A 25,535-nucleotide genomic window follows, 5' to 3' on the forward strand; every position below is an offset into this window, starting at 1 on the left:
TTTTGTGGGGAAATCATGCTTGAGGAGTCATGAGGAATTTAGATTTATTTTTTTTTTCTCACTGGTTTCCTACTTCCTTTTTTAAATAGCCGATGTCTGGAGTGTCATATTTAAATCCCCTCTTCAGCTGACTGTGTCTGGGATGCAGTGAGTTCAGCCAGACCATTTGAAAAACGGATGGCTCTAGGACCGGAGGCCTCGTGGAGCATACATAACTATGTAATCCCATTAAAAATGACTGACTGGTCAGTTCTGGGGCCCTATCCCCTGCCACTGTGGACCCAGCACCTTTCAGTTGCTGATGAGGTTGGACAATAACAATATTTATTTGTTTGTGTCAATTTATCTAGCAGGTAGGATTTGAAAGAGTCTTTTGGTGTTGCAAGAAGAAAAGGCTTTCCTGCGAGATTTGTATCCTTAAACTCCCAAGGGATTTCTGGGAACCCTCCCCAAGCTTCCCCCACCAGAGAAGATGCCTTTGTAGCTGTGCGTCCCCATGCCAGAGTCCTCTGCCAGCCCATGGAGGTCGTGCTCTTCTTTAGGCTGCGTTTTTGTGTGCATTTGCTAGGTTCTGCACTTGCAGAGAGATTAACGGGAAAAAAAAAATCATTCGAGTCTATACAAATTTATCACAGAAGATGTGTGTGTGGTGGCTCCAGGCCAAAATTACTTGCTAAAAAAATGAAGAGCCTCCGAGCTTGATAAACAGAAGGGTATTTCCTGAGGACAGGAAGGAAATGCCTTGACTTTGTCATACCTTCACTTCCCCACAAGCTTTGACGGTCTAATTGGTTTTCTTAACCAGATGGAAGTGCCGGAAACCCTGATTGCCCATTGTTCCCATTTCGTGCATTCAGCATTTACTGTCTTCTCTTCGCCATTCAGCTCTTCCTCCTCCGGAGGAGCCAGCAGGATACAGATTACAGCATGATTCTATTCTCCTGTAACCTGCATTTTAGGCAGCTATCAGCGTCAATCCAACTATTTATGCTGTTGTAATCCTGCGTGAAGTGAGGCACTCGAATGTTATGTCTGAGAGGACGTAACTCAGCTGAAATACGGGAGCGTCTGCGTATAAGAGAGCCAAGTCTACTTTCCTTTCCATCTTACCCCCTCTATCTGTCTGAAAAATGTAAACTAGTCAAACCTGCCCTAGTTTGCAGATTTCACACTTGATTCTTCCTGTAGCTCATCATAGAGTAATCATGTTGTATTTACAAGCTAATAACACATCTCGAATGCTCAACCATGTGGTTGCACTCTAAGTAAGAGCTTGATGGTTGCAGTAGGTCAGAGCAAGGCTGCTCCAGCTCAGCACCTTGTCTCTGGCCCCGGCCAACGACAGATACTTAGGGGTAAGATATAAGATCATAACAAGCACACCCCAGTTGGTACCCCCAGCTCTGACGGCAGGGACACCTTTGGATTTGACAGCCCTGGAGAGGCTCCCCCCTCTCCCCTCCCCATATTGTCTCATCTTGTTTGAATCTACTGATACTTTTTAAATTGACACCCACCTGTGACGGTGAGCTCCACAGATTCATTATGTAGTGAATAAAAAGGCACTTTCTTTGGCTCTAAAGTTTCATTTGATGTCTCCTAATTTTGGGGTTACAAACAATATTCAGCAATTGTCCCCTCTTCAGCACGACACTCATCCTCATTTCATCATACCCCTTTTCTCCGTCATCTCCTTTCAAAAGTGACAAATCCTGGTCTATTTTCTCTCCTTGGATAAAAGCTGTTCCGTACCTTTGATCATAATTTTTGCCCTTCTCTGTACCTTTTCCTATAATGTTTCCTTTTCTGAGATGGGGATGGGAAAACAAGAGCTACATGAAGAATTCAAGATGAGTGCAATACGGATTTAAAGTGGTAATGAGGGGTTTTGTTCTATCCTCTATTTCTGTCTCAGTAATTCCTATGATCCTTTTTTGCTTCTGTGACTACCGCTGAGCACCAGGCTTCAGAGCATGCTAAAACGTGGAACCTATTCTTTATGACTAGTTTCATGTCTTTTAATGAACTCTCCTAATCTGGAGGAAAAGACACAGTCCCTACCCATCCACACCTGGAACGATGCCTGAGGTGCCTGTCTCGTAGGAATGGGAGGATATTCATGCTCTGAGATTTCAGTGAGCAAACAGCTTGCACTTCCTTTCGTTAGATGCTTTTCGGGCACTTAAACTTTAGCCCCATGCAACAGCTGTGTGGGGTAGGTAAGAATCTCTAAATTAATTTCACAGATGGAGAAACTGAGACAGAGAGATTTGTCTAATTCACTTAGAAACTGTCACAAAGCCAGGAACACACCCTGAGAAGACGACCAGTCTTGCCTTCCACTGGCTGCTTCAAGTGAAATGGCTGCTCCAGGGACAGTCCTCACCCAGGGGTCCATGGCCACATCATGTCTTATGTTACTACCCAGCAGTCTGCAGTCTTTATCCTGCTGGGGAGAAACAAGAGTCCCTACTCCAGCACGTTGGTGGGCAAAAGTACATCATCCTGTCCTATCCTGTCCTGTCCTGTCTTATCCATAACTACGCTTTCAACTTGTAATACTAGTACAGTCGACAGCAAAGTAAGCCATGAAGTACTTTTGAACTGTCCTATTTTGCCTCATATCATTTCAGACTGGATCACGTGCAGTAAATCATAGAACTATAGGATGGTTTGGGTTGGAAGGGACCTTTAAAGGTCATCTAGCCCAACCTCCCTGCGATGAGCAGGGGTATCTTCGACTAGATCTTTCCACCCAAATTCTCAAGGGATGCATTGTCACAATGTTTTGGTGTCAGAGGTAGATGATGACCTGTGGGCCTGATTCTGGAACATGCTTAGTGTTCTCAGGACCTCAGTGCAACTACTTGGGATTTCACGCCACCCGGCCTTCTGTTCCTAATCAGTTTTCATAAGAAGGCCTGAATGGTTCAAGGAGCTGACAGTGCATTATGAAGCCTTTCAAATAGACATAGCTGGCTCAGATCAAGCACAGGTAATGACTGGAAGTTATTACTATTGACTATCAGGCTGTGAAATAAGTTTTGTGGAGTAAGTCAACAAGCACACTTATCACAAACTGTTCTCGCTCATGGACGCTCTCTTAACCAACCTCGGCAGCGAATGCATCAGCTAAATGGGCACAGATACTGAGATGCAACCTCAGTTGTTCTTCTGCTAGAGCAAAACATGCATTGGCAGGGAAGCTTATGAAACTTTGTACTGAAAAAGATGCTGCTACATTTTTCCTATGAGGAAGGAGCCTGTCAGCTTGCACTTTGGGGTTTTACCTGCAATAGTGCCAGATGAAAGAAAAATGTCACTGCTAGCATATGTTGCCTTGACATACCTGACTACCTAAAACAGGGAAAGCACTCTGTGAGCTCAACAACTGTAAAAAGAGCACATTAGAGAAGAAGGAAAATGCTTTTCATGTGGAGAAGAGTAATTTCTCCTGAGAGTTCTTAATTTCTTAGGTAGCTCTGGAACAATACATTGGTGCAGACCCTGTCCCACATGGTGCAAACTTTCCCTGTGGACCTTGCAGCAACGTGATCCCTCTATCTAAAATACCAACAGCACGGCATTATATTTTTACAGACAGTGAGAAGGCCTGGTGAACGCAGACTGCATAGTCCATGCAAGGGGTTAACCAGAGTAAACGTGTGGAAAATGTCAGATACATACCCGAGCACCCATAAAACTCCTCTCCATGTGGGAATGAGCCCCAGGAATCCCACCACCCACTGCAGCAAATGGGTCCCTCTGATGGGGAGAGGGCTCCTGGTAACAAACTGCTTGCTCTCTCTGCGCTGTCTGTCCTAGAGCTCTGTTATAAAAGCCTTGATAATACCACCATTGCACAAAACGCAAAATCAAAGGAAAAAGACTCCAGCTACTCATGCTGTTTGTAGATAAATTAAACAAACCCAGAAAAGGTTGAGACAGCTGGAAATCTGACAGGAAAACTGGGTTTTCCAGGGAGAGCACTAGAGCCAATTTACAGTTAATTACTGTGATTTGGAACAGCTCTGTGAGTAAATACCAGTCTCTGATTGTCCAAGTAAGGAACATAATTGTTTCCTGAACTGTGTCCATTGTGTATTTAAAACGTTGTCAGCCTGTTCCTTTCTCAAACTCAGAAGAGGTTTCATTTTCAGCAATGTGAATCTGCTTCTCTTCTGTTAACAAGTAGCTAAAATCCTAATGCTGAGCATCCTACCTGCCATGGACACAATTTATTGAGCTCCACAGCCCTATTGATAAAGCGAGCTCCCCTAATGATGAGGCTGCTGGACGATGTGAGAGTTTGCAGCTGCAAAGCACTCCTGCCATCGCTGCTGAAAGAGCTTTGAGGACAAGGAGGACTAGAAGGCCACCGGGCACTGCCAGCCCAAAACTGTGCCAAGCACTGCGCTGCTGCTAAAGGATATAGAGAAGGATGGGCAGCAAGAGAGGAGGACGTCATGGAAAACCCCCAGATTGCATTATCTTTTTTTTTTTATTTTTTTTTTCTCTTCAGAGCAACTAAAGGGAAAATGCTTTTACAGAGATTGCACCATTTGAAAAAAGGATACTGATACATTAATTAAAAAGCAAACCGAGAACTCAACAAGTAGTAGGATGGTTTCTTAAGGAGCTCACATATTACCGAAATATTGACTCACCTGAGTCCAGAGCAGGTACTGAGACTGACTGAGGAGTCGGGGTACCCCCGTACATTGCCGTGGTAATAGCAGTGACCCTGATTGCAAAAAAGAGATAACAATTCAGTAGTCATAAATGCTCTTTGCGCTCCAGTTTTCTCATGGTTTCCCATCCCCTTTATTTCAAAGTGATTATCAATTTCAGGCTACAGCATTCAGAAACACACTGACAGCACCTTTCCTGCCCCAATAAATAGTCCCTGTACTTAACAGTCCAAATAGTTCCTATATGAAAACGTTGAGCTGTTTTATAAACCCCAAAGGGTTGAGGAGGGGTGCATTTTTTTGTTTTGTTTTGTGGGGTTTTTTTGGTGTTTTGTTTTTTTGTGTTTTTTTTTTTTAAGATGGTCAATGGTGTTTAAATTGCATGACTGACCACCCTTTTCTGTGTTATTTAAAGCTACAATATGGAATACTTTATAAAATTAATCAGATGAACAAGTCAGCTGACACATTTCACTACTTTCTAGAGAGATGTATTTCTATTTAAGGTCACTTATATCGATATATGTCTATAAGAGGTAGCTGTGTATAAAAAGGAGTATAAAAAGCCAGTCCCAACCCTATAGTTTGGAAAAAAAAAAAATCACAGAGCAAATGAAGGGGGAAGGGAAACAGGTTGGAAAGGAAACCTTTTATTGAATTACCCAACCGAGTGGCTGCATGTTATTAAGAACAACCAAGAATAAGAGGGTCTTCTGTTTTGAGAGGCAACAATCCAATTTCATTTTGTGGCTAGGTTATTGTATATTTCCTTAATAATCCGCTCCTTGCAAAAGGCACCCACAACAGAGAGACTTTCTCAGCACATACACATATCTGTCTGGAATCAAGGTTAATTTTATTGTTGACTAAAGGTTATATTACATTCCCAATTATGTGACTGGCTGGAAAGCAATGATTGTGTCACGTCCAGCATTTCTTTTCTCATGGCTCCTTTGAACGGCACCTGGAAACTGAAAACACTGTTGTAAAAGGTTCCTATCTTATTAGTGCAAAGGAAAGTTATCATTCACGCTTCAACCTGACTGTCATCTCACCATGCCTTTTTATTACTCGGTTCATTCACATCCCTCTAGCTGCATTAATTAACCTTTTCAGTTTTGGGGCATGGCTTTCACTTTCAAAGCCTCACATAGCAGACTTCTAAAGACCACCTTGATTTTGTTAAAGGAAGCAATAGCCCTGAAAATGCTGGGCAAGATGACACAATTCAGATATGAATTTTCTGCAAATAAGGTTATACCATGAAGAATTCTTGTTTAGAGCATTTGTATTTCCAACATGAGCAACTCAACACAGAACAGCAACATCTGACTTTCTAAATACAAATCTCAGTAGCTTTTTTTCAGGGAAAGGAATGACAGAAACACGGTAATACTTTTTTACTCTTGGGTATTTTTATCATCAGTCCTCATAAAGAGTCAGTAACACATTAGCAAGGAAAAAACTGCAACAGAAGGGAGGAAGTCATAGACTGTTTTTTTGTGATGATTGCTTCAATCACAATTGCTACGGACATCAAAGTTTTCAGTGTGAGTGTACTATTTCACTTTATTTTAATATCATCAGTTACATGCATCCAGTTGATAAGAAAAAACAGCCTCGGTACCGACTCTCATACAGTGACCTTGAAACAGTCTAAAATCAAAAATAAAATCGGTTTATTCTCATCACTTTAAGTAAGTATAAGGCAGAGGTGCCGCTCAGAGCTCTTAAGGCGGCAGCATTTGGGGTTTAGCATCACCAGTGTTAAGCACAGTCCTCGGTGAAATGGGGAGGACAAGATGATATCTTGTCCCACACAGGCTGCTGCTGCAGTCTAACTGTCTTTATCAAAGAGTGAATTATGGCAAAGGTCCTGATTTCTTTCCCTCTCCACATACAACTTGTCATTTTATTAAGTTTGAGCTCCTTGTTGTGGCCCATTTCACAACTTCTCTGAGATACACATGCTATATGATGCCAAAGTTCAATACCGAAACTGTAAACTTATCAGACCATGGCCTGCAATTGGACTGGTAGAAAATTGATTTCTAGCTCAGTAACTCCACTGAACTGCAGGATTTTTTTTTTTCTCCTACCACATTTTTTTTTATTCCTGTAAACTAGTATACAAAATGGATGACCCTGTAAAAACAAATAATTACCATGGCTGATTTGTCATACTTAAAACAGTACTCTACCCTTGGTTGAGATCATTAAATAAATACCAGCTTTTGACAACTGCAACTTTTTCAAGTGTTATAAACCAGAAAAATAACCTAGACACTGACTCATGTGCTAGAGAAACTCCCCAAAGGACAGCTCCACAAACCTGACTTGGTTTGACCTCCAAGCAGAATTTGACTAAGCAACTTTTCAATGGGAAATTGGATTTGGCTTCAACTGCAGACTATATTGATGTCCTCGGTGAAGAAGAGATATAAAAATAAAATCACAGAGACTTATCTTTTTTAAACCATACTGCAGCATTTAATGAAAAATGAATTCACTGATCTCTCTCTCAAAAAAAAATCTTTTAGGCAGCAAAATGCACTGTCAGTATTAATAATGACTTACTGCCTTTATGAAAACATGTATTTCTTTTAGTAAGGGAAAGCCTAGCTATCATTAGCTGTACACATATTCATGTTAACGTAGGTTAATCTGTCAAAGACTAGTGTGCTTCATTTCTTGCCTTTTACATCCTTCAGGAATCTATACACCCTTCCTTTTTTCTAAAAAAAAAAATACTATTTTCTACTAAGTTGATTTTGAAGAAGATATGAGCATCCAGCAACAAAGAAAACACTGAAAGCTTTCAAAATGATTCCTTTACTTGGGAGGTCTGGAGCTATATTGAAGATGCTCTTTCAGAAGTAAGACACTATGCACAGAAATAATGCCTTTCGCCAATACCAGCAAAGCCCATTATGCATGGGAACCCAAAGCACGTTGCCTCTTCTGACAGTGCCAATAAATAAATAACGTAACATAACAAATACTTTATAGGACTTAGGCAGATAAAAGATAAACTTTGTAATTAAAATCACATGCTGCATTGTTTCTAATTAAGGCATTCATACTGTCAGAGGAGGAAACCATTACTGCCTTAAAGCATTTTTTATTTATGAAAAGCAGCTTTAAATTACTGATTTTAACAAGGATCAAATTAGCCATATACTTAAATATATATATACATATACACATATATATGTATAAAGTATATACATAACAGTCTTATGGTCTGGATTAAAAAATAAACCCAACCAACCCATCCCCTCTCCCAAACCTCAGACATGGTTTCCCCAATGCAGAAGGACACCCAAGCCTTCAAAGCCTCTGATGTGAGCTTCTGCACTATGGAAATCAGATATTTAAGGGCTTTCTTCCTAACTGAGCCAGGACTTTCCTCCATAACTGATCAACAATGGCAGCGTTTATTATAAAATTTTAATGGTTATATTTCCAAGAAGCTGACTAAATCTTACAGATTTTAAAAGTCATCTGGTTGAAACCCCACAGTTTTCCTTTAAATTCTCTCTCTAAAAATTCATGTGTAGGATCACAAGAGTCAAAAAGGTACTGAAGGCAACAATAAAAAAAGATCATACATCGAGTTGTTTCATCCCATGGCTCAGATCCCAGCAGAGAGCACTTTGGGTTTTAACGATGAAGCATCATCTACCCACCAACCTTACCGTGTAATTGCGTGCGAGAACCACATGAGTGCCGTCTCTCAAATAATGTGTTTCTGTGAAGCTGCTGGCTAACAGGCCCCTGAAAAAAAAATTAAAAAATAGAGCACACGTAATATTAAGGCCACATCACCTTGACTTTGTCCTTCCGTTGTTCCGTTTGAGACAGCGATCAAAGCCAGGCATTAACGATACAATGACTACTGGGGCTGCGTGCAAAATAAGGAAAAAATATAACTCCAGAACCTGAAGCTGTGGTACATGAACACTTCCTTTGTTAACCGTGAAAGACTACAAGTTTCCAGTCTGCTTTCTCTTCCAAATGAGGACTGCATGCCGGCACATTTCAGTATTGAATCTTCCATGTAATTTTCAACACGTTTTACGTTAAATCTGAAATCTAAGCGATTGGAGTATTGTTAAGTAATGGTGGTTTGTGGAAAAGGAAAATGCTTTCCCTGTGTTATTTATTTTACTATGCAATGTGTTGTGTTCACTAGCAAGTGACCACCCAAAGACTAATTTAGCTCTTGGTAAATGAAACTTCTTCCACAGACACACAAGGAAAAACACTACGAGAACATTACAGAACTTAAAGTACCGGATTTATTCTGATCATCAGAGAAGGATATTCACTAATGAAGATCGAACAACTTGAGAAGATGTATCAGGAGATGGTGAAAGATCATGTCTGTGATGAGACGTTTTGTTCTCATTCTCTCCACACTTCCCCTCCTACATTTGGCAATGATATAAAAAATATTGACTTGCAATTTTCATTTTCCAGAAATCTCTAGGGACGGGCATGTGCATGACAGCTATGAAAACATATTCACATTTACTTCTAAAGTAGGGCTTAAGCTATGCTTCTCAACACAAACGTGCTTTGGTTTTCACAAAACATTCTAGTGAAATGCAAAAGCGTAACGCAGAAGATTCCAAAGATGAATGCCACCACCACCTTCAGAAAAATGGGGAGTTTGGACTATCAAATGTCTTTAGCACACCATTTCACAATATTCTTTTTGTTCCACTTCAAAGACATGTTTCTCCCTTGGTTTTTCATTTGAACAAAGCAGGCCCTTTCTTTTATTTAAAGGTGGTTAATGCTGCACTCCTGCATATACACTAGGGTGAACTAGTTCACAGTCTCAGTACACATTTCTTGGACTTTATATAAACATTAAAACTAGAACATGAACAAGCTTTTAATTTTCATTACTGATTTATTTGCAGCACATTAATATCCAATGGCTCAGTCACAGGCAGGACCTGGCTGTGCTAGGAACAGTGCAAACACTTATTAGAGAGAAAAGCCGTCTTTAAAAAGCCTCTGTCTTAAGGTAGAAGAAAACAGATGAATGGAACAAGACTAAAAATAAATTAAAAAAAAAGAAAGAATAAAAAGAAGGAAGTAGAACATAAAAAGATGAAGATAGTGAAGCCCCAACACACCGAATATTCAAGCACGGATCCTCACTTCACATTTTTCAGCTTGTGGGAAATATGATCATATTAATAGATGTAGTGTTAAAACACTGCAGCATCTGGTGGGTTGTACAGGAGCTGCTCTGGATCTCATCCAACCACCACACCTAGAGCAGGATTTGGTTGCCCAACCAAGCATCTAGTGTTGATTTAGATTATGCATTTCACCACCCAGCTCCGTCAGGACACCTCATCCCCCCTGTTGGTGTCTTGGACAGCACTCGACGCCAACGTCTATCTCACCTCTTCTGTCTGCAGCCTCTAGAAGGCCTGTCTGAAACAACACGTGCTGTATCCGTGTTTCCTACTGTCTCATTATCACAAAGAGCAGCTGCTTTCTTAATTATCATTTTATTTATATAACAACACTGCTAAGTTCTGCATTTAGCAGGCCTTAATTACCTTTGCAAAGGCAAAAGGTAAGATCCAATTATTGCTGAAACCAACAGAGTTCTGCTGTGTGCTTTTTGGAAATGGGATTTCATACAAGATACTGGAACAATTTTTATTTAATGGGACAGGGTAACAGATGTAGCATAAGGGCAAAGCGATTGAACAATATACTCGCTTTGTGCTCTGCTATTTCCAAAGTGTTTGACAGCAGTGATGATAAAAGTGACCTTTCTGCTTCTGTTCATTCTACCCTCAGGCACAGGTTTAGAAAATATTTCATCGATTCACAGATTTTAATACCAGAAGGGAGCGCTGTGATCAGCAATCTGACCTGCTGCATTACATAGGTCATTTGACTTGAATTAATCTTCTAGTACAAGGACCACGATGGAACCAGATCCATTTCCTTGCTGTATAGAGCCCTTGTCTAGATCTCCCAAGATTAAGAAGCTATCATAAGCCTGGTAAGTTATACCATTAAGCTCAATGTAAAAACTTTGTGTCTAGATTGACTGCGTCAACATTCAATCTCCAGCCACTAGATCTCATTCCCTTACCTCAATGCTCCATTTTCATTCACGTCTTTCATGGACAGTTCTATGTATTAAGTGAGGAAATATAGCAAATTCCTGGTGTGGCTGTCATCTATCAGGATGAACGCTTGCTCTCTACCCTGATGAAAATACTGGCTGAACATAAGAATTCCCAGTGTGAGTAGTAAAAGACTGGTAAGAGCACCAAGATGATGGAGTCCCACTATTGGACTAACCTAATAAAATGAAAAGTATGCCCCAATGTAGAAGCCAAAGTAGAATTTCAGATCATGGAAATTTCTTGTACCACTGGAGGACATTTTTAAGGAAACGAGAAAGTTTTTCAGGAGTCTGCATCCCTCAGTTTAGTAACTAAGACATCAATGGCAAGACATCTGTTTTCCTGCCACGTACGGTGCTAGTGCTAGTTTGAGAGCAAGCCAGAGGAAAGGCTTTCTCCACACTGTAGAGGCTGGGGACCTCTACAAGACACGTTGCCAGGGAGCCCAACAATTTCTGGCAGAGAAAGAAGCTGTTAACCCCGCTTTCAAAACGTCTAATATCTTAAAAGCTGTATAGCCATATAAGCATGAAGCATTCGTATCCAGGGACAACACGTCATGCAAAGGCATTTCTTGAAAGGTTATGAAAACTAAGTGTAACAAGCACTCAAATTCCACAACTGAGTGTGCACCACTTCACTTTCCAATTATGGCAATAATGTTTAACATACCAAACAATGAATTTGACGTATGTATCTATTAGGCAATTTAATTACCCCGTCCCCCCCTGTCCCCCAAAGATATGCAATGTAATAGATTGATTTACATTTCTGGTTTTGACCCACGGTAAAAGAGATTAATAGAGGAAAGTAAATTAATTTAGATGGCAAGCTACTTAACCTAATTGGATCAATGTAATTCTGAAAGAGCAGAGATCAAAATAGCATTAATATATCACAGTGCAATTCATCACCACGTCTGGAGTTTCAAATGTTGTCAGCTACAACGCTCAGCAGTACCAGATGATTATCAATTTTTGCGCTGCATGAAGAGACAGAAACAAATGCTATTGCGAACTGCATCAACTGCTGAATGTGATTAAAAAAAAAAAAATCAGTTGAAACAACACCACAACTTTCTCACTTATTCTGTGAAGATGCAAAAGTGCAATTCTTAAGTTAAATTACTTATGCTTGTCAGCACCACAGATTTTTTTTGTTTTTCCCAGAGACAAATTAACAAGTAGAAGGTTTGACGGCCCAGAAGGACGTTTTATCCCTCCTGATCTATGACAGACACAGCACAGGCTTCCTCATCCTCTGTAAATCAGTAGGAAGCTTCCCTGTCAGATTTGCTGAACCATTTTCAGGTGTCAAGCAGCTTCCACTAACCTAAGCCTCAGGGAATATCATGAATGTTATTTAAACTTCTAACTCTCACCTTCCCACCCCCTTGCAACATGAAGTCTTAGGTGGTTGGTTTGGGGTGGGAGAAAATGTCCTGTTTTAAACACAGCAGATCTTTTACTCAATCCATTTAATGACAGGAATGGTAATTTAACACACTGCCTCTCACTTGCAAATGAGAAAATCAGTCCCTGCTCTCCAGGCACCAATATATTATTTCAAAAGGTTATAATGATATTTCATCACCCAGGGAGAGTCAGAAAGACAGACTTGTGGAAGTAAGAGATGGAAAAAATCTAGTGGATCACACAGACGGCCTCCCTGGAAGCCAAGTATGTTATAGATCGTCAGGTTCTGTCTCACTGAGCTTCAAATGCCAGAAGCAATGCTGATCCCACCACTTTCAAAGGGAGTTTACTTTGCATTCCAACAGACGTGACTGTCGTGATGCATTTCCTGATATTCAGCCTTTTCTAGCCTTTCCCAGTTACACTTCTTCCACTAGCTGAAACAATTGCTTTCCCTTCATATATCACTCACGTAAGTGCAGATTATTATCAAATCTCCCTTAACCATCCACGTGCCAAGTATAGAATATCAGGCTATAAAAACCCCGACAAGAACTGTGTACTTTTCATGTTAGAGCTACCGAAAAAAATCTAAGCATTGTCACAGTGGGAGCAGACACCAGGATTTCCCTTGGTGATATAAGAGAAACTAGTAGACAAAAGCCTAAGGAGCAAATCTCTAATCGCACACAGGCTTGTTTTTCGATCCGTCTTTTAGGATAAAATTTCTTTGCCTGCCCTCCCTGCTCCAGGTCATCCCCCTGCAATACAGATAGAAGGGGGAAGGCTCCAACATTGTTATCCATCAAAAGAGATTTATAAGTCTCTTGGAGCTGCTCTGTGAGACTGAAGTGACACTCAGCAACCGAGATTCAACGGCTCTGCTTTAAAGCCAAACAATGTGATGCCTGGATGGTCTGGTACATGTTTTGTCAACACGCTGGGTGGTGCGTGGCTCACCGTTACATGTCTCAGAAGAACTGTGCTTTGCTCTGGCATGACATGGAGCATAAAACTTGACCTTTGCTTCAGCAGGGAATCAGGGTCAGCAGAAGAGACCCAAGTTTTTACAACAATAAATGTCTGCTTATGCTAGCACTGGCTGGCTGTTAGTGCTAGTGAGTGAGCAAGGACCTGGGCTGCTTCTCTTGGGCACCCAGCCTGAACCCACCCGGCAATCCAGGGAATGTAGCACCACCTGCCTGCCGCCATCGAGCCTTAACTAGGACTTTGAGATGGGGCAACACGAAGCATGCACTGGACATTTAGCTGAAAACCCACACCTGAAACAGAAACACCACGAGCAATTTCTAAAAGCAGCACTGTGTTTTCTTTTGAATCCCATGGAGGTGTAAAGCAGCCGCAAGTCTGAGCTAGAGCTTTGTCAGTTGTTTGATTCTGAGGTGTGACATGCCCGTGAATGAACCTTGGGTACTCTGCACACACACTGCCAGACTCACTGCACTGAGATGTATGATCTGATTTTTGTTTCTGCAACTCCTTATCCTGTGGAGAGGTTTGGAAAGGCGGCCCCTGATCTGCACCTTAAATCTTGTTTCAAATATGGTCACGCATGGACATCTCTGTTCTGGGGTCCAACCTCACAGCAACGCGCTCTTTGGTGAGGAGGTTTCACAAGGTTGGTTTGAATGATAGGGAGAAGGTGCTGCCGAACCTACTGATCTTTGGAGAGGAACACGCACTGTTCATGCTCTTAAGTTTGCTCTTCTGCTTACCTCTGGTTTTGTTTAATGTCTCAGTATAGTTACACTGCTTTAAGAACTGGTATTTTAGGAAGAACGTTAAATATGCCTGTGACGTCTTAAACGATGACAGGCAGCTGCTCCACCTACTCCTTGGGATCACTGATCATAACAACCTGCTGGTCGTGCGAGGCTGACCCAAACCTGACCATGGTGCTTCCCTTCTCCTCAGACATGCTGCCTGCAGCTCAGACAGACACCTGACCTTTATTTATACTTGTTACTCTTTCTCCTCCTTCTGAACGATAAAGTGCCTGTTTTTTCCCCCATCCTCACCCTCTTATTAAAAGCCCTCCAGCCATGCATTTTAAACCTTGCCTACAAATAGGGGAGGTGAGGAGAGTGAAACAGGTTGGCATATAGGCAGTTATAAAAAATGTCATCTAAACCACTGCCTACTGACACCAGCATGCTCCATTAATTCTTCAGCATCTCCGTTCAGGTCGTTTTGACCTTTAGACTGGAATTAGTTGTTATTTCTGCGATTGCTGTATTTCTTTGCAGGTATATCCAGAGGAATAAACAAGTCTGTTAAGCCTTCATTCCTTGCTGCTTTTGCAGTGGTGGTCTCAGTGCAGGTACCTCCTGGTATGCACAGAGGCATACTCACAGAGACTTTTTTTTTTTTTTAATTCTTTCTCATTACAATATAACGAATGAGTGAAGCATGGGTAATGAGTTTCCCATGCACAGGCACCTAACATCATCCTATTCGCAAAACCACCACATATTCTTTAAACGCCACACATTCTTTCCCCTTGTTTAATTATCTTAAGTGATTTGAAATGCTTTTGGACATTTTCCCATTGAATGTCTCCACTTCATAATATCCTATCTGCTACACTCCAGTGTGCTGCCATAGAGGGACTGCAATGTCATAATTGAAGAACCTGAGAGATTGAAATTTGCAGAGCTTAATTAGCACAACAATTCTGAGGAAAAGACAGGAGCAAAATAAAACTATAATAGCTAGGAAATCAACCAAGCATCCAAAGTTTCAATATTAACTCTATGGTAGTAGCCTCTAGCCTGGTTCACATGGTCTGTAGATCGAGAATTTGAGTAGATCATACGCTACATTTGAAAAATATGTCTCTGTACTTCTACCCAGTTCTTTTGATGCAGAAATTCATATAATTCAGTGTCTACTGGAGACCATGTCAAAATCACAGTCCCATCCCTCGCATGAGTGGAGCAGTATCTGGCACAAAGAGAGCAAATTTTCATAACCGCATGCTACAACATCAAAAGCGAGAGCCATGCTCTGAGTTTTCCCCGGGCAGTGTGTTCAAACACAGGTACTCTCACGGACAGCTGCTCTCTGCTGTGCTGGGGATAGGGAGAGAAGAGGGACAAGCACAGCTTTAAAAGCCTACAAGCATCCTGTCTTCTGAACTAGTCACTACATGTGGTTGTATAGAAAACCGAAGAACAGTCTGAGCAGACAAATCTGAACAACTACGGGAGAAAAGCCACCTCCCTAGCTGGCAGTCACTGAATGATTGAGAGCTTTCTTGTTTCCTGACTGCTTGGAAAATAAGCCATAAACCTCACTTCCCCAATCTTCAATGGAAAAACATCGAAATGAAATTAAGCACGTCAGTGGCCTCCCGTGCTGTTCCAGGCTCTCGATGCACACCCTGCTTCCATCACTCATTGTAATGTTTACAGCAAACATTTACTTGCCAAAACTGTAGCATTTATTTTATCGTTCTAATTCCAAAACATTAATGAAGAGACTACTGCTAATCACTGTTGCGGTGAAAGCATGTTCTGCCTTGAACGGAGATAAACAACATGTTTTCCAACAAAGCAGATGGGTAAAAACAAGTTCTCTCCCTAAAGTGGCTTAAGCCTTGGCCCAAACCCTCAGGATAGTCATAATGGGACAGCATTAGGTACCTTGCACCTCAGATGGTCATTTAAGGAAGAAGCAACCCACTTGACATGTGGTGGGGAATGAAAGGAATATCAGCAAGATTCCCTCTGTGTTCACAAAAGAGCTTGGAGACAGCAAAACTTCCCTGGCGTAGTTTCCTTCTTGTGAGCTTTGACTAAAACCGCTCATCCCGCACGCACTGAAAGGCAAAGTCAGAACTGGTTTCCCAGCATCCCGCCCACGTTCACCTCAAAGATGCTCTGACTTGGTTTTCTCACCGACCAACTCCAATATACCAGAGCAGCATTTGACAGTTTTCAGCATCTCTCTCAGAATTGTCCCTGGAGGGCTCCTTGTGAGGAATATTTTATATCGCCTCCTTGAGCTTCCCTGTGTAGCAGAATAATAGAAATCATGTTATGAGTTCTGCTTGGGCAGTATGCCATGAAAAGCACACACCTTCAGCGAAGGCTCCAGAATAACACCAGCCACAAATTGTTGCCAGCTATGGTGAGATGACGGCGCTTGTTGGCTAACTGATTTTTGGAATGAAAACCCAAAATTCTGTACATTTAGGCAGACTACGTAGGCTGACTGATTTAGAGATACTTTACTGCGTGAGCTACGTTAAACAGTTTTAACTTAGAATAATGGAAGCGGTTGCGAAACCCTGAAGCAATATGCCAAAAGTTAAAGCATTATGCTGGAAATAATCACTGAGCTACTACACCTCTGAAGTTACTATGGCAAAGATCAAAAATAATGTGCACTGCTACGCTGCAGGCTGAACCCGGACAAATTTATGCAACTCAGTATTCTGAATTGGCTTTGGCTAGACTAAAGACTAACACAGCTCTGAAACTTCTGGCTCCCCTTCACGGATCTGTTCCTCAGACGACAATACCCTGGTTTCTGATGAAATGCATGCTTCCTATTATTATGCTTCCACTAAAACCTGTACAAGATAATCTAGGGGCTTTTTTTTAACGTTCTGAGCTTGCATGCAGAATATAGCATTAGAGTTACAGATAGAGGCAACACAGACAGTACCATAAAATCAAAAGATTCACCAGAAAACATTGAGATGTTTCAGAAGCTAAGGAGCACATACATCACAAGTGGCAGGCATAACATCTCAATGCATTATTTTCCAACATCACAGTACTGTCCTCCATAAAACAAATTCTTTATGGTCCCTGTAACACTCCTAGGACTGCATATTTTCATTTAAAAGTAAGTTCGGAGATACTAGGCTGGAAAGCTGTCAAATTCTATTTGAAATGTTTCATTTAATTAAATGTGTCATTTGTAGCTGAGTAAAATTATGCTGCTGAACAGACATCATCGGGCAAATTGTCTGTCAGTGCTTTCACCGGAACATTTTGAGACTAGTACAGAATTCTATTTAAAACATCCAAGAAAACTAGTCCCAACATGAAAAATTTATAAACATAGAAATTTAAGCAATTCCAGTGAAAAAATCAGAACTTATTAAAATGTAACTAACAAAATGTAAACAGTGCTGTGGGATTACAAAAGGTTATACGTAAGTGTCTGCAATACTTTTAGAAAGGCGGGTTCTTACATTACCGAAAAGTCACTGAGCCTAGGTTTATTCTTAGACTCTAACCAACAATCACATCCTTTCCGTATCTTATTTTTGCTTTTGAGCGTGCGCCTGTAGATTTGTGTTTGCATTTTTAATTAAAATGAAGTTGTCTTGCCATTTCTGCCAGTTTGTTAAAACATAAACCAGTATTTTTGCTTTACTAAACCCATAATCTTTTCCTTGTCACCGCAATGAGCCATTTGCTCTAAGCAGGCTGCACTCGTACTTCCCCTGCAGAACACCATTGACTTTTACAGACACGCCTTCGTTTTGCCCTACGCGTCACTGCCTCTCTCCCTGACCTTTTAAAATTCAGGATGAAGAGGGCAGAGACGTGGAAGGATATTTTTGTGCAAAGTCTGTGTTCAAATCTCAAGCCTACAAATCTGGTACGCGTGCTCATTTAAAATGGAGTAGGTGCAAAAGCCATGAGGTTGCCTGCAGGTTGTCACACCAAAGGGCCACCTAGTTCTATATTCTGCCTCCAACAGTGCCCAATGCTGGGGAAATAACTCGTGAAGAGGACAAGCATGCTACATTTCCCTGAAATAGTGCTCCCACTCTGACTCCAAATCCTTCGTGTGCCATGGACAAATGTGGAGTGGAGACTCTGAGATTAAACAAGAGCTCACAAGGGTGTTCTCACTCTCCCCTGACATCCTTCCTTTCCAATTAAAGCAGTGACTTCCATGAAGATCAGTTAATTTGGTAACACAACAAGACTGCAGCTGCAGATTTCAGGCAACGTGTTAAGGCTAATGGCAGCAATTACAGCGTGGCGCGCTCTGAAGTGTGCTCCCATGGAAGTCGATGGATAAGGCTTTGATTTCTGTGCCTAACACAATTTTACTGGGACAGAAAAACAGCCAGTAAGATACCCACTGTCTCAGTAACCTGTATGCTTTTTTTGGAGACTATGATTTTTTTTTGGCTATGAATTTTTTGACTATACTCTCAGAGGACGATGCCTCATTTCCAACTAATTCTGCTTCAATATGTGACTTGAAATTGGGATGTGGTGATTTGGGTGTTTGCAGAACAAAAACATGGGCCTGAAGTAAGGAACAAGCAAGTTTATAGGGTGAAGGCATCTGAGAGAAAGGATGGGGATTGAAATATTCCTCTTCCTTTCCTCTTCCTTACTCATTAATTACTTTCCTATGTTCTCTGCATTGTACCTTAGCCATTCTTCATCATCTTTCCACTCCCTCTCCCTTTCCCCACATCACCCCTCCCTAGCCATCCTTCCATCACCTCTTACACACCTATGTTTATCATTACACTGTTAAGCAGGAGACACATTTTTCTTAGTAAGGAAGACATAAAAAAGCACCTCAACCACGTTGGTGCTTTTATTGTACAAACCTCAAATCTGTGGGTACCACAACACGGTATGTGAGGCTGGCAGTTGCCAGGGCAGCGAGTGACCAACTCCACAAGACGTGGCTTCAGTGGGACCTCTAGTAGGGATAACACAGATCATCATCCCTCTTTGTCAGGTCAGGCTCCATGTTTATATTTTTCAGGCAGGAAAGGAAGAACAACCAGCAAAATCGGGACACTGGGGTAAGGGTAAACTAGATTTTTAGCTTTTTTCTTTGTTTTTTCACCTTCTCTCTGCTGCACGTTTCCGCTGTATCTAATTCCTTGACTCTGACATGTGTCAGAACTCTGCATGAACCAATTAAACCCGTTAATTCAACAGCAAATGACTGCAGGAAAATGTCAGATCAAGGCCTGTGGCTTTAGCTAGGTGAGCTGGCTCACTGCAGACTATGAGCACGGCAGAGCTGCAGCAGATGGATGAGGGAAGGGAGGGCAGGCAGCGGGGCTGGGGCATCAGAATCCCTCCTCCCCACTCCAGCGGCAAGCCTGCGGTCAAAAACACAAAGAGAAACCCCACAGCATCAGCTGCTCTGCCTTTACTTATTTAGGGATTTATTAATGTCAGATCCTGACTTCTTGCCTCAGTAAGGTTTTCTGCTGGCCCAGGGGTCCAAATTTGCTTCTCACCCACTATGAGAGCATCTCATTGCACTGAAGCCACTGAAGATGTGCTGATAAAGAGCCTGGGTGAGAGAAGGATCAGACTGTCTTTTAGCAGTTAAGACATAAAATTACAATTTTCTTTTCAATTCAAGGAAGTAATTAGTTTATAATAACATTTAACATTTAGTTGCTGACAGAGATATGACACTTATCTTACATAAGTCATTTTAATTATTCCTACTAACCAAGATCTCAAAAATATTGTGTAGTCTAAGCTAACAATGCCTTTCCAGATATTTTTGGTTCTACTGTCATTTGAAAAATTGATGCCTAGAGCATCAGCATTTATCAAGCTCATTATAGATTTCATCCGAATGACTACAGATAATTAAAAGTATGCTTCATTTTTATTGTAATGTTTCCCCCCTAACACTGCAAAGTAATTCTGTTGTTGCTCAGGGTTTTAGGAATTAACGTAGACTCATCTGCCAGAAAATAAAGTTCCACAGGATTATATACAAACTATTCACATACACAGACTTAAGTCAAACATGCAGAAATGATACGTGCATACACACATATACTTCGGAGCACTATATGTATTTGCATGTACATAAAATAGTCTTTAAAGTGAGTGGCTATCTCAGATATCTCTTCAGGCGCTTGGGTATCCATCCTTTGACAATCAGCCTTCTCTAAGGCACTCGGTAATGTTGGACACACAAAATCCCATTAGAAAATATTTGTCAGATTTATCAGTTACCTATAGAAATACATGCACCTGATGCCCCATCATCCGCACAGAATTACTCACACTTAACTAAAGCATACGTAGGCTACTACTCCAGACGGGAGTGGAGAAATCTTGGCAGCATATTGCTTTATTTTGTGTAGGTGTTACTAACTTAGAAGATGCCCGGAGTGAAGAAACAAATCTTTTGAGAAACTGTTCAACGGGATTCTGGAAAGCCATCCTTCCTGAGCTAAGATTTAAGTGATATATTGAAAGTTGTTCAGTGACGTAAAACCCATTAGGAGATTTCTGAGCTACCTCGGCTTCCTCTGCACTGGCAACTACGTCATTCACACATAAAAAGCTGGAGTGCTGTATAAATGTAGGGCACCCGTTTCCACACAGCACTGAACTAACATCAGTTTAAATATTTTTTTCTGCTATCCATGGATCGGGCTATGTCAGTCATACATGGAACTGCTATGATAATAGTTAATAATGCTCATACAAACCATACTTTTTTATACTGTTTATGAGTTTGCAGTCGTTAGTACAACACTGAGTTTGACTTGCACAAGTATAATACATTAAGTATAATACATTGCACCTCGAAACCTGCTTCATTTTAGGATCCTTAACAGTACTTCAATTAAATAACATCATGTATGATGAATTTTCCTTGGCAGACCTTTATCATCAAATGCTTTATGTTTTTACATGACTTTACAGGTTACTTTGAAACTAAAATTACCCATAAATAGCAATGGCATTAAAAAGCAATTACAGATACATGCCTTATTAATGCCTCTATTATAATCCACATTCCGGTGAATCAGAGAGAGACTATTTAATGACACAGGCAGAGAAGAAACTCTAATGACTTAGTATCAACATCCATGTGAAGCAGTGCTAGCAAGGGGTTGGTGAGGTAGTTTCAGACTGAGGTAAAAAAGAGGGGAGAAAAAAAAAAAAAAGAGAATAGCATCTGACATAAATATTAGCAAATAGATCTATATTTTATAAAGACCATTTTATCCAAGACAGTTTAGGTTTCCTCCCACTCACAGAATGAATTCACAGTGAATAAACCCTTGACTCGTGAGAATATTTCACATGCAGATTTGGATTTTATGTAAATTATTTAAGTGTGTTTTAGAAAGTCTGGGCAGCGATGTAGAAATGTTCCCCTGCCTATGCATATCAGTCAAAGAAACAACATCCATCACCAAGGAATTCATAAGGGTAAAAATTCTGCCAACAGGCTTAAGACTAGACTGTGGCATGGAAAAGATAAGACTATATTAATCTATCCCTTAAATTTGCCTCCTCCTAACAACAGGAGGAGAAGGCAGTGCCTTGGACTGGGCTGTGCTAGCAGTACAAAAACCTCTGCCCAGAACTGGAGAAACCTAAACCCAGAGAATGTGGAGACGTATGTTAACGCCAGTCAATATCCGAAAGGAAAATTTTGCAACCTTCACATCTGGAATACCAAAAGAAAGGCTAATTACATGAAAGGATAACTTTTTTTTTTTTTTTCCTTTATCTCCTGTTATTTTCCAAACCACTCAGAATTATCTTTATTTGATTTGAGTTACACTCAAGCCAGGATATGTTTTGGTGTTGGATAGTATCAGATAAGGCAAGAGATTGTTTTTAACAACAGGGAACTAAAAAGACAAAGCCTCTAGATTAAGTCCCTCCAAAAGGAAAACATTACCAGAGGCTCAAGGTAATCAATGTATAATCATCCACTGCATTGCAAACACACACAAAAAAAATCTGGTTGTTTTCTTGCACATGGCTGAATTTTTACTCTTTAAATTTACTCATGTCCAAAAAAACCACAACCGTATGATATTTATTGTTGATTGTTCTACCTAAAATAAAGGGTGTTTTTTAATTTAAGCTGGGCTCTGCCATGAGGTCAATACTAACAGGGAAATCATGAGGCTCTTTTACTTGAGAGATGTTACACTGTGCTGCACCACAGGAATCGGCTACGATGCTCCATAGCAAAAAGCAGGAGATAAAACTTTTTTATTGTTTTTACTGTTATGACCAGCTGCCCAAACAATGCAGCACACACTGAAGGTGCACAGAAACTTTCTACCACTCCTGCTTCCATCTGCTACCCATAAGTGGACAAGCCTACAACAGTGTGGTCGACAAAGGTTAAAAAGAAAGCACACATTACAGAGGAGATGCCAGGTTGTCAGGGAGATCTAGATAATACTGGATAAAAAAAAAAAAAAAATCTCTAACCCAATTCAGTTAGGTGAGGGAATAGAAGACACAATCAGAGCTACTAACAAAACAGCAGAGAGCTCAACAATTTGGGAAATGTGTAATGGGATACTGAACCTTTACCCTCCAGACTTCTGTTTTTAATTAGATCCTTGTCCAAAATATGGGAAAGGTTTTTAGCAACTGATGGCTGATGTGCAGATTGCAAAAAAATGGGCTGATCTGAGATTAGACAGTGATATCATAGTACAACACAATCTAGCCACATTCCCCTTTCCCCCCTCAATTCTGCCAACTGTCTACTTTGTTATCAGCCTGAGCAGGAAGGAGATACCGTATAAATTCCCAACTCTTCTCTCGCTATTAGGAGGCAGGGCACGACGAAAGCAAACGAAGTGCAGTAAAACTGGCCTACATGTTCTGCGTGCAAAGCTCGTCAATCCCAGGGATGTTAGTCCCGCATCTCAGACAGGTAACGCACGCAATAAAAGGAACAAAACAAAAATAGAAATAAACACCTGGGAAAACCAAAGCAACAACCACCGGTAGAGTACGTAGAATTTTTGGTAGGCATTTTTCAGGTGTCAGTAATGCTTTGGGGGACATCCTTCTATTGCTTTGAATGTTTTTCTTCCCTACTTCCTGACTGTTTTTTTAAGGGACGTAGATGTTTCTTCTTAAATAAACACGTTCATTGAGTACACATTTTGGCCTATGATTTTATGATAACCACTGTTATCATAGCCCTAACATTTTTAGATGCTGTTACTGAAATATCTCTACTTGCTTCTGCCCTTTAAGGCCAAACTGCTTGGTTCTGGATTTCCCCTTGGTCTGTTCCAATTTGTCACGCTCCAGAGAGGATGAATATTCCAGCTGTACTTCAGAAAGTGCAACGGCTTACTGTTCTCATGACCTTCTGAGACTTGCTGTTGCCCCATATCATAACACGCCAAGAGAGATGAGCTTGGTCTGTTTTTTTTTTTTTTTTTTTTTTTTTTTCCCAGCTTCGAGAGCTATGAGGACGTTTTCCTGGGAAGATGGTCCTCAGTGCAGCAGTTCATTTCTCTACCTTAGTCTGATAGAAATCTTTACTCTTAAAGAATGCACCAACTGATGAATGTACATAGTTTCATAAGCATATTTTGAACACACCTAGAAAGTGCACAGGAAGCAATATTTCATAAATATTACTGCAAATCAGCAGAGCCTCCTTATCACCTACTGAGCTATGGTGATTCACATTCGTTGAAAGAGATATGACAATAAAAAATAGAATGCAAAAGAGACTGGGTCCTTCAATTAAAATCAGGCACCAAACAAATGAAGCAGAGTTTTGAACCCAATGCAAGACAGTATTTGTACCTTATGAAAGACGAAAAAAACCATCACAGCACTGGAATTCCAGAAATCTGCTCTCCTAAGAGGAAATTTTTCTTATCCTTTCTGATGGATGAGAGGCTCAAAGTACAGTGTCACTGAAACAGGAAAGTAATTGCAGCTACGCAGACCCAAACCTGCCAAGATACAGAGAGCACTGCCAAAAAGGCGTTTTAAACTTTAACAAGACCTGACCAGAGACTATTTGGCTTGTCTCAGCTTCCTGATGGTTAAAAGCTGGAAAGGTAGCAGAACCTCAGTGAAAATACCTGGAAAGTCTAGGTGGCAGAAAAATAGCAGCAGTGAATCTGGAAGGGGGAGGACACAGGAACAACAGTTTTCAGTGAGGTTTCACTGCTGGACAGTTTGTTGATATCTACAGAGTTTAAAGATATTGTTTACTTGTAAGCTCTTCTACACCTATCAGTTTGGCTTGTGACTCTACACCTCAAAAAACAGAAAGTGAATCTTTGCCTCCTTCTCAAAACGCCCCTCCGCATCTCACTGAGCTTAGTTTTGTTCATGTTGCTTCACGTTTTTTTTTTTTTCTCCTTTGATGATCTAGAAGCAAAAAAAGTCCCATAAGTTTTTGAGAGGCGAATGGCTCCAGTAGGAAAGCAATGACCAAGCACCCTATGAAAGGATCAGCAAGGAAATGTTGATGTTGTGTACGTTTGTTTGTATTTGAAGAATCCCCATTGCCAATTAGAGTTGGCTGCTGTCGGAGAACATTACCCCTAACTAGATCTCTAGAAACGCACAACAAACATGATCTTGAAGTTTCTAATACTCCAGATCAGTAGAAAGCTTGAGGACAGTGATATCGTGCTGCCAACAGCTGTCATAAGTAGTATGGTTTCATCTTGTCGTTGGCCTAACAACTGTCTTATCCTTTTCTATTTCATGCTTCAGCATATCTTCAGCTGTCATAACAGATATGTCAAGCAATATTACCCTCCCAACAATATCAGTTCAAATTATTTCCCAGAATATTCCTTTTCTGGCCTCTCAAAGGCATGAGTCTATTTTCTCAACTGCAGTCAGTGCAACAGTAGAACTAATTCACTCTGTATCAGTGTATCTTTTCCACAAAGTACCAAATTCAACATGTCAAAGATTAATCTGAAAGGCAAATTCATATAAAATTGCTAAATCATAGCACTTATGTGCTGAGTTGCTATGGAAAGCTTCCCAGCTAAAGGAAGAAAATCTTGTGGCATCAACGCCAAGGTAACAGAAAGATGCACTCCGCAGCAGTCCGGAGCGAGCGACTACCTGCAGGCTTTTGCCCACCAGCAGCATTAGGAATGTGCGATGCTCTGTTTAAGCTTTGCTACTTCCTAATCATTATCTGCTCCCGGAATCACAGATGTGAAGAGCATAACGGTTTGCAGAGAAATCCTCAAGAAAACCAATACCTTTCCAGAGGTACAGATTTAAACACACCGACAAAAAACCATCCACGATGGGGGAGGAAGGGAAACCGTCATCCTGAGGGCAGCAAATTGAGAAAGAGCTGCCACACGTAACAAACACATTACAGGTCAGCCTGCATTCCCTGATGCAGCTCTCGGTGGACTGTTAAGATCCTTTTTTCCCCCTATGCAAACTTCAGTTTTTAGGAATCCTGTTCTCTCATGAAGACACAGCTCTCGCTGT

The 25,535-nt window shown here is 40.9% G+C and overlaps 1 protein-coding gene across 1 annotated transcript in view; it reads right to left on the bottom strand.

Moving 5' to 3' along the window:
• The window catches only part of ADAM12 (ADAM metallopeptidase domain 12), a 171,759-nt gene that overhangs the window by 71,742 nt on the left and 74,482 nt on the right, over positions 1–25,535 (bottom strand). Inside the window, exons 4-5 of the mRNA XM_026851654.1 lie at positions 8,390–8,468; positions 4,668–4,744 (exon numbers count right to left, since the gene is read on the bottom strand). Of these exons, the coding sequence (XP_026707455.1) occupies positions 4,668–4,744; positions 8,390–8,468 (156 nt within the window). The remainder of the gene's footprint in view (positions 1–4,667; positions 4,745–8,389; positions 8,469–25,535) is intronic.

This window comes from Athene cunicularia (genome assembly GCF_003259725.1).
Source record: "Athene cunicularia isolate RWA chromosome 6 unlocalized genomic scaffold, athCun1 chr6_part1, whole genome shotgun sequence".
Lineage (NCBI taxonomy): Eukaryota > Metazoa > Chordata > Aves > Strigiformes > Strigidae > Athene > Athene cunicularia.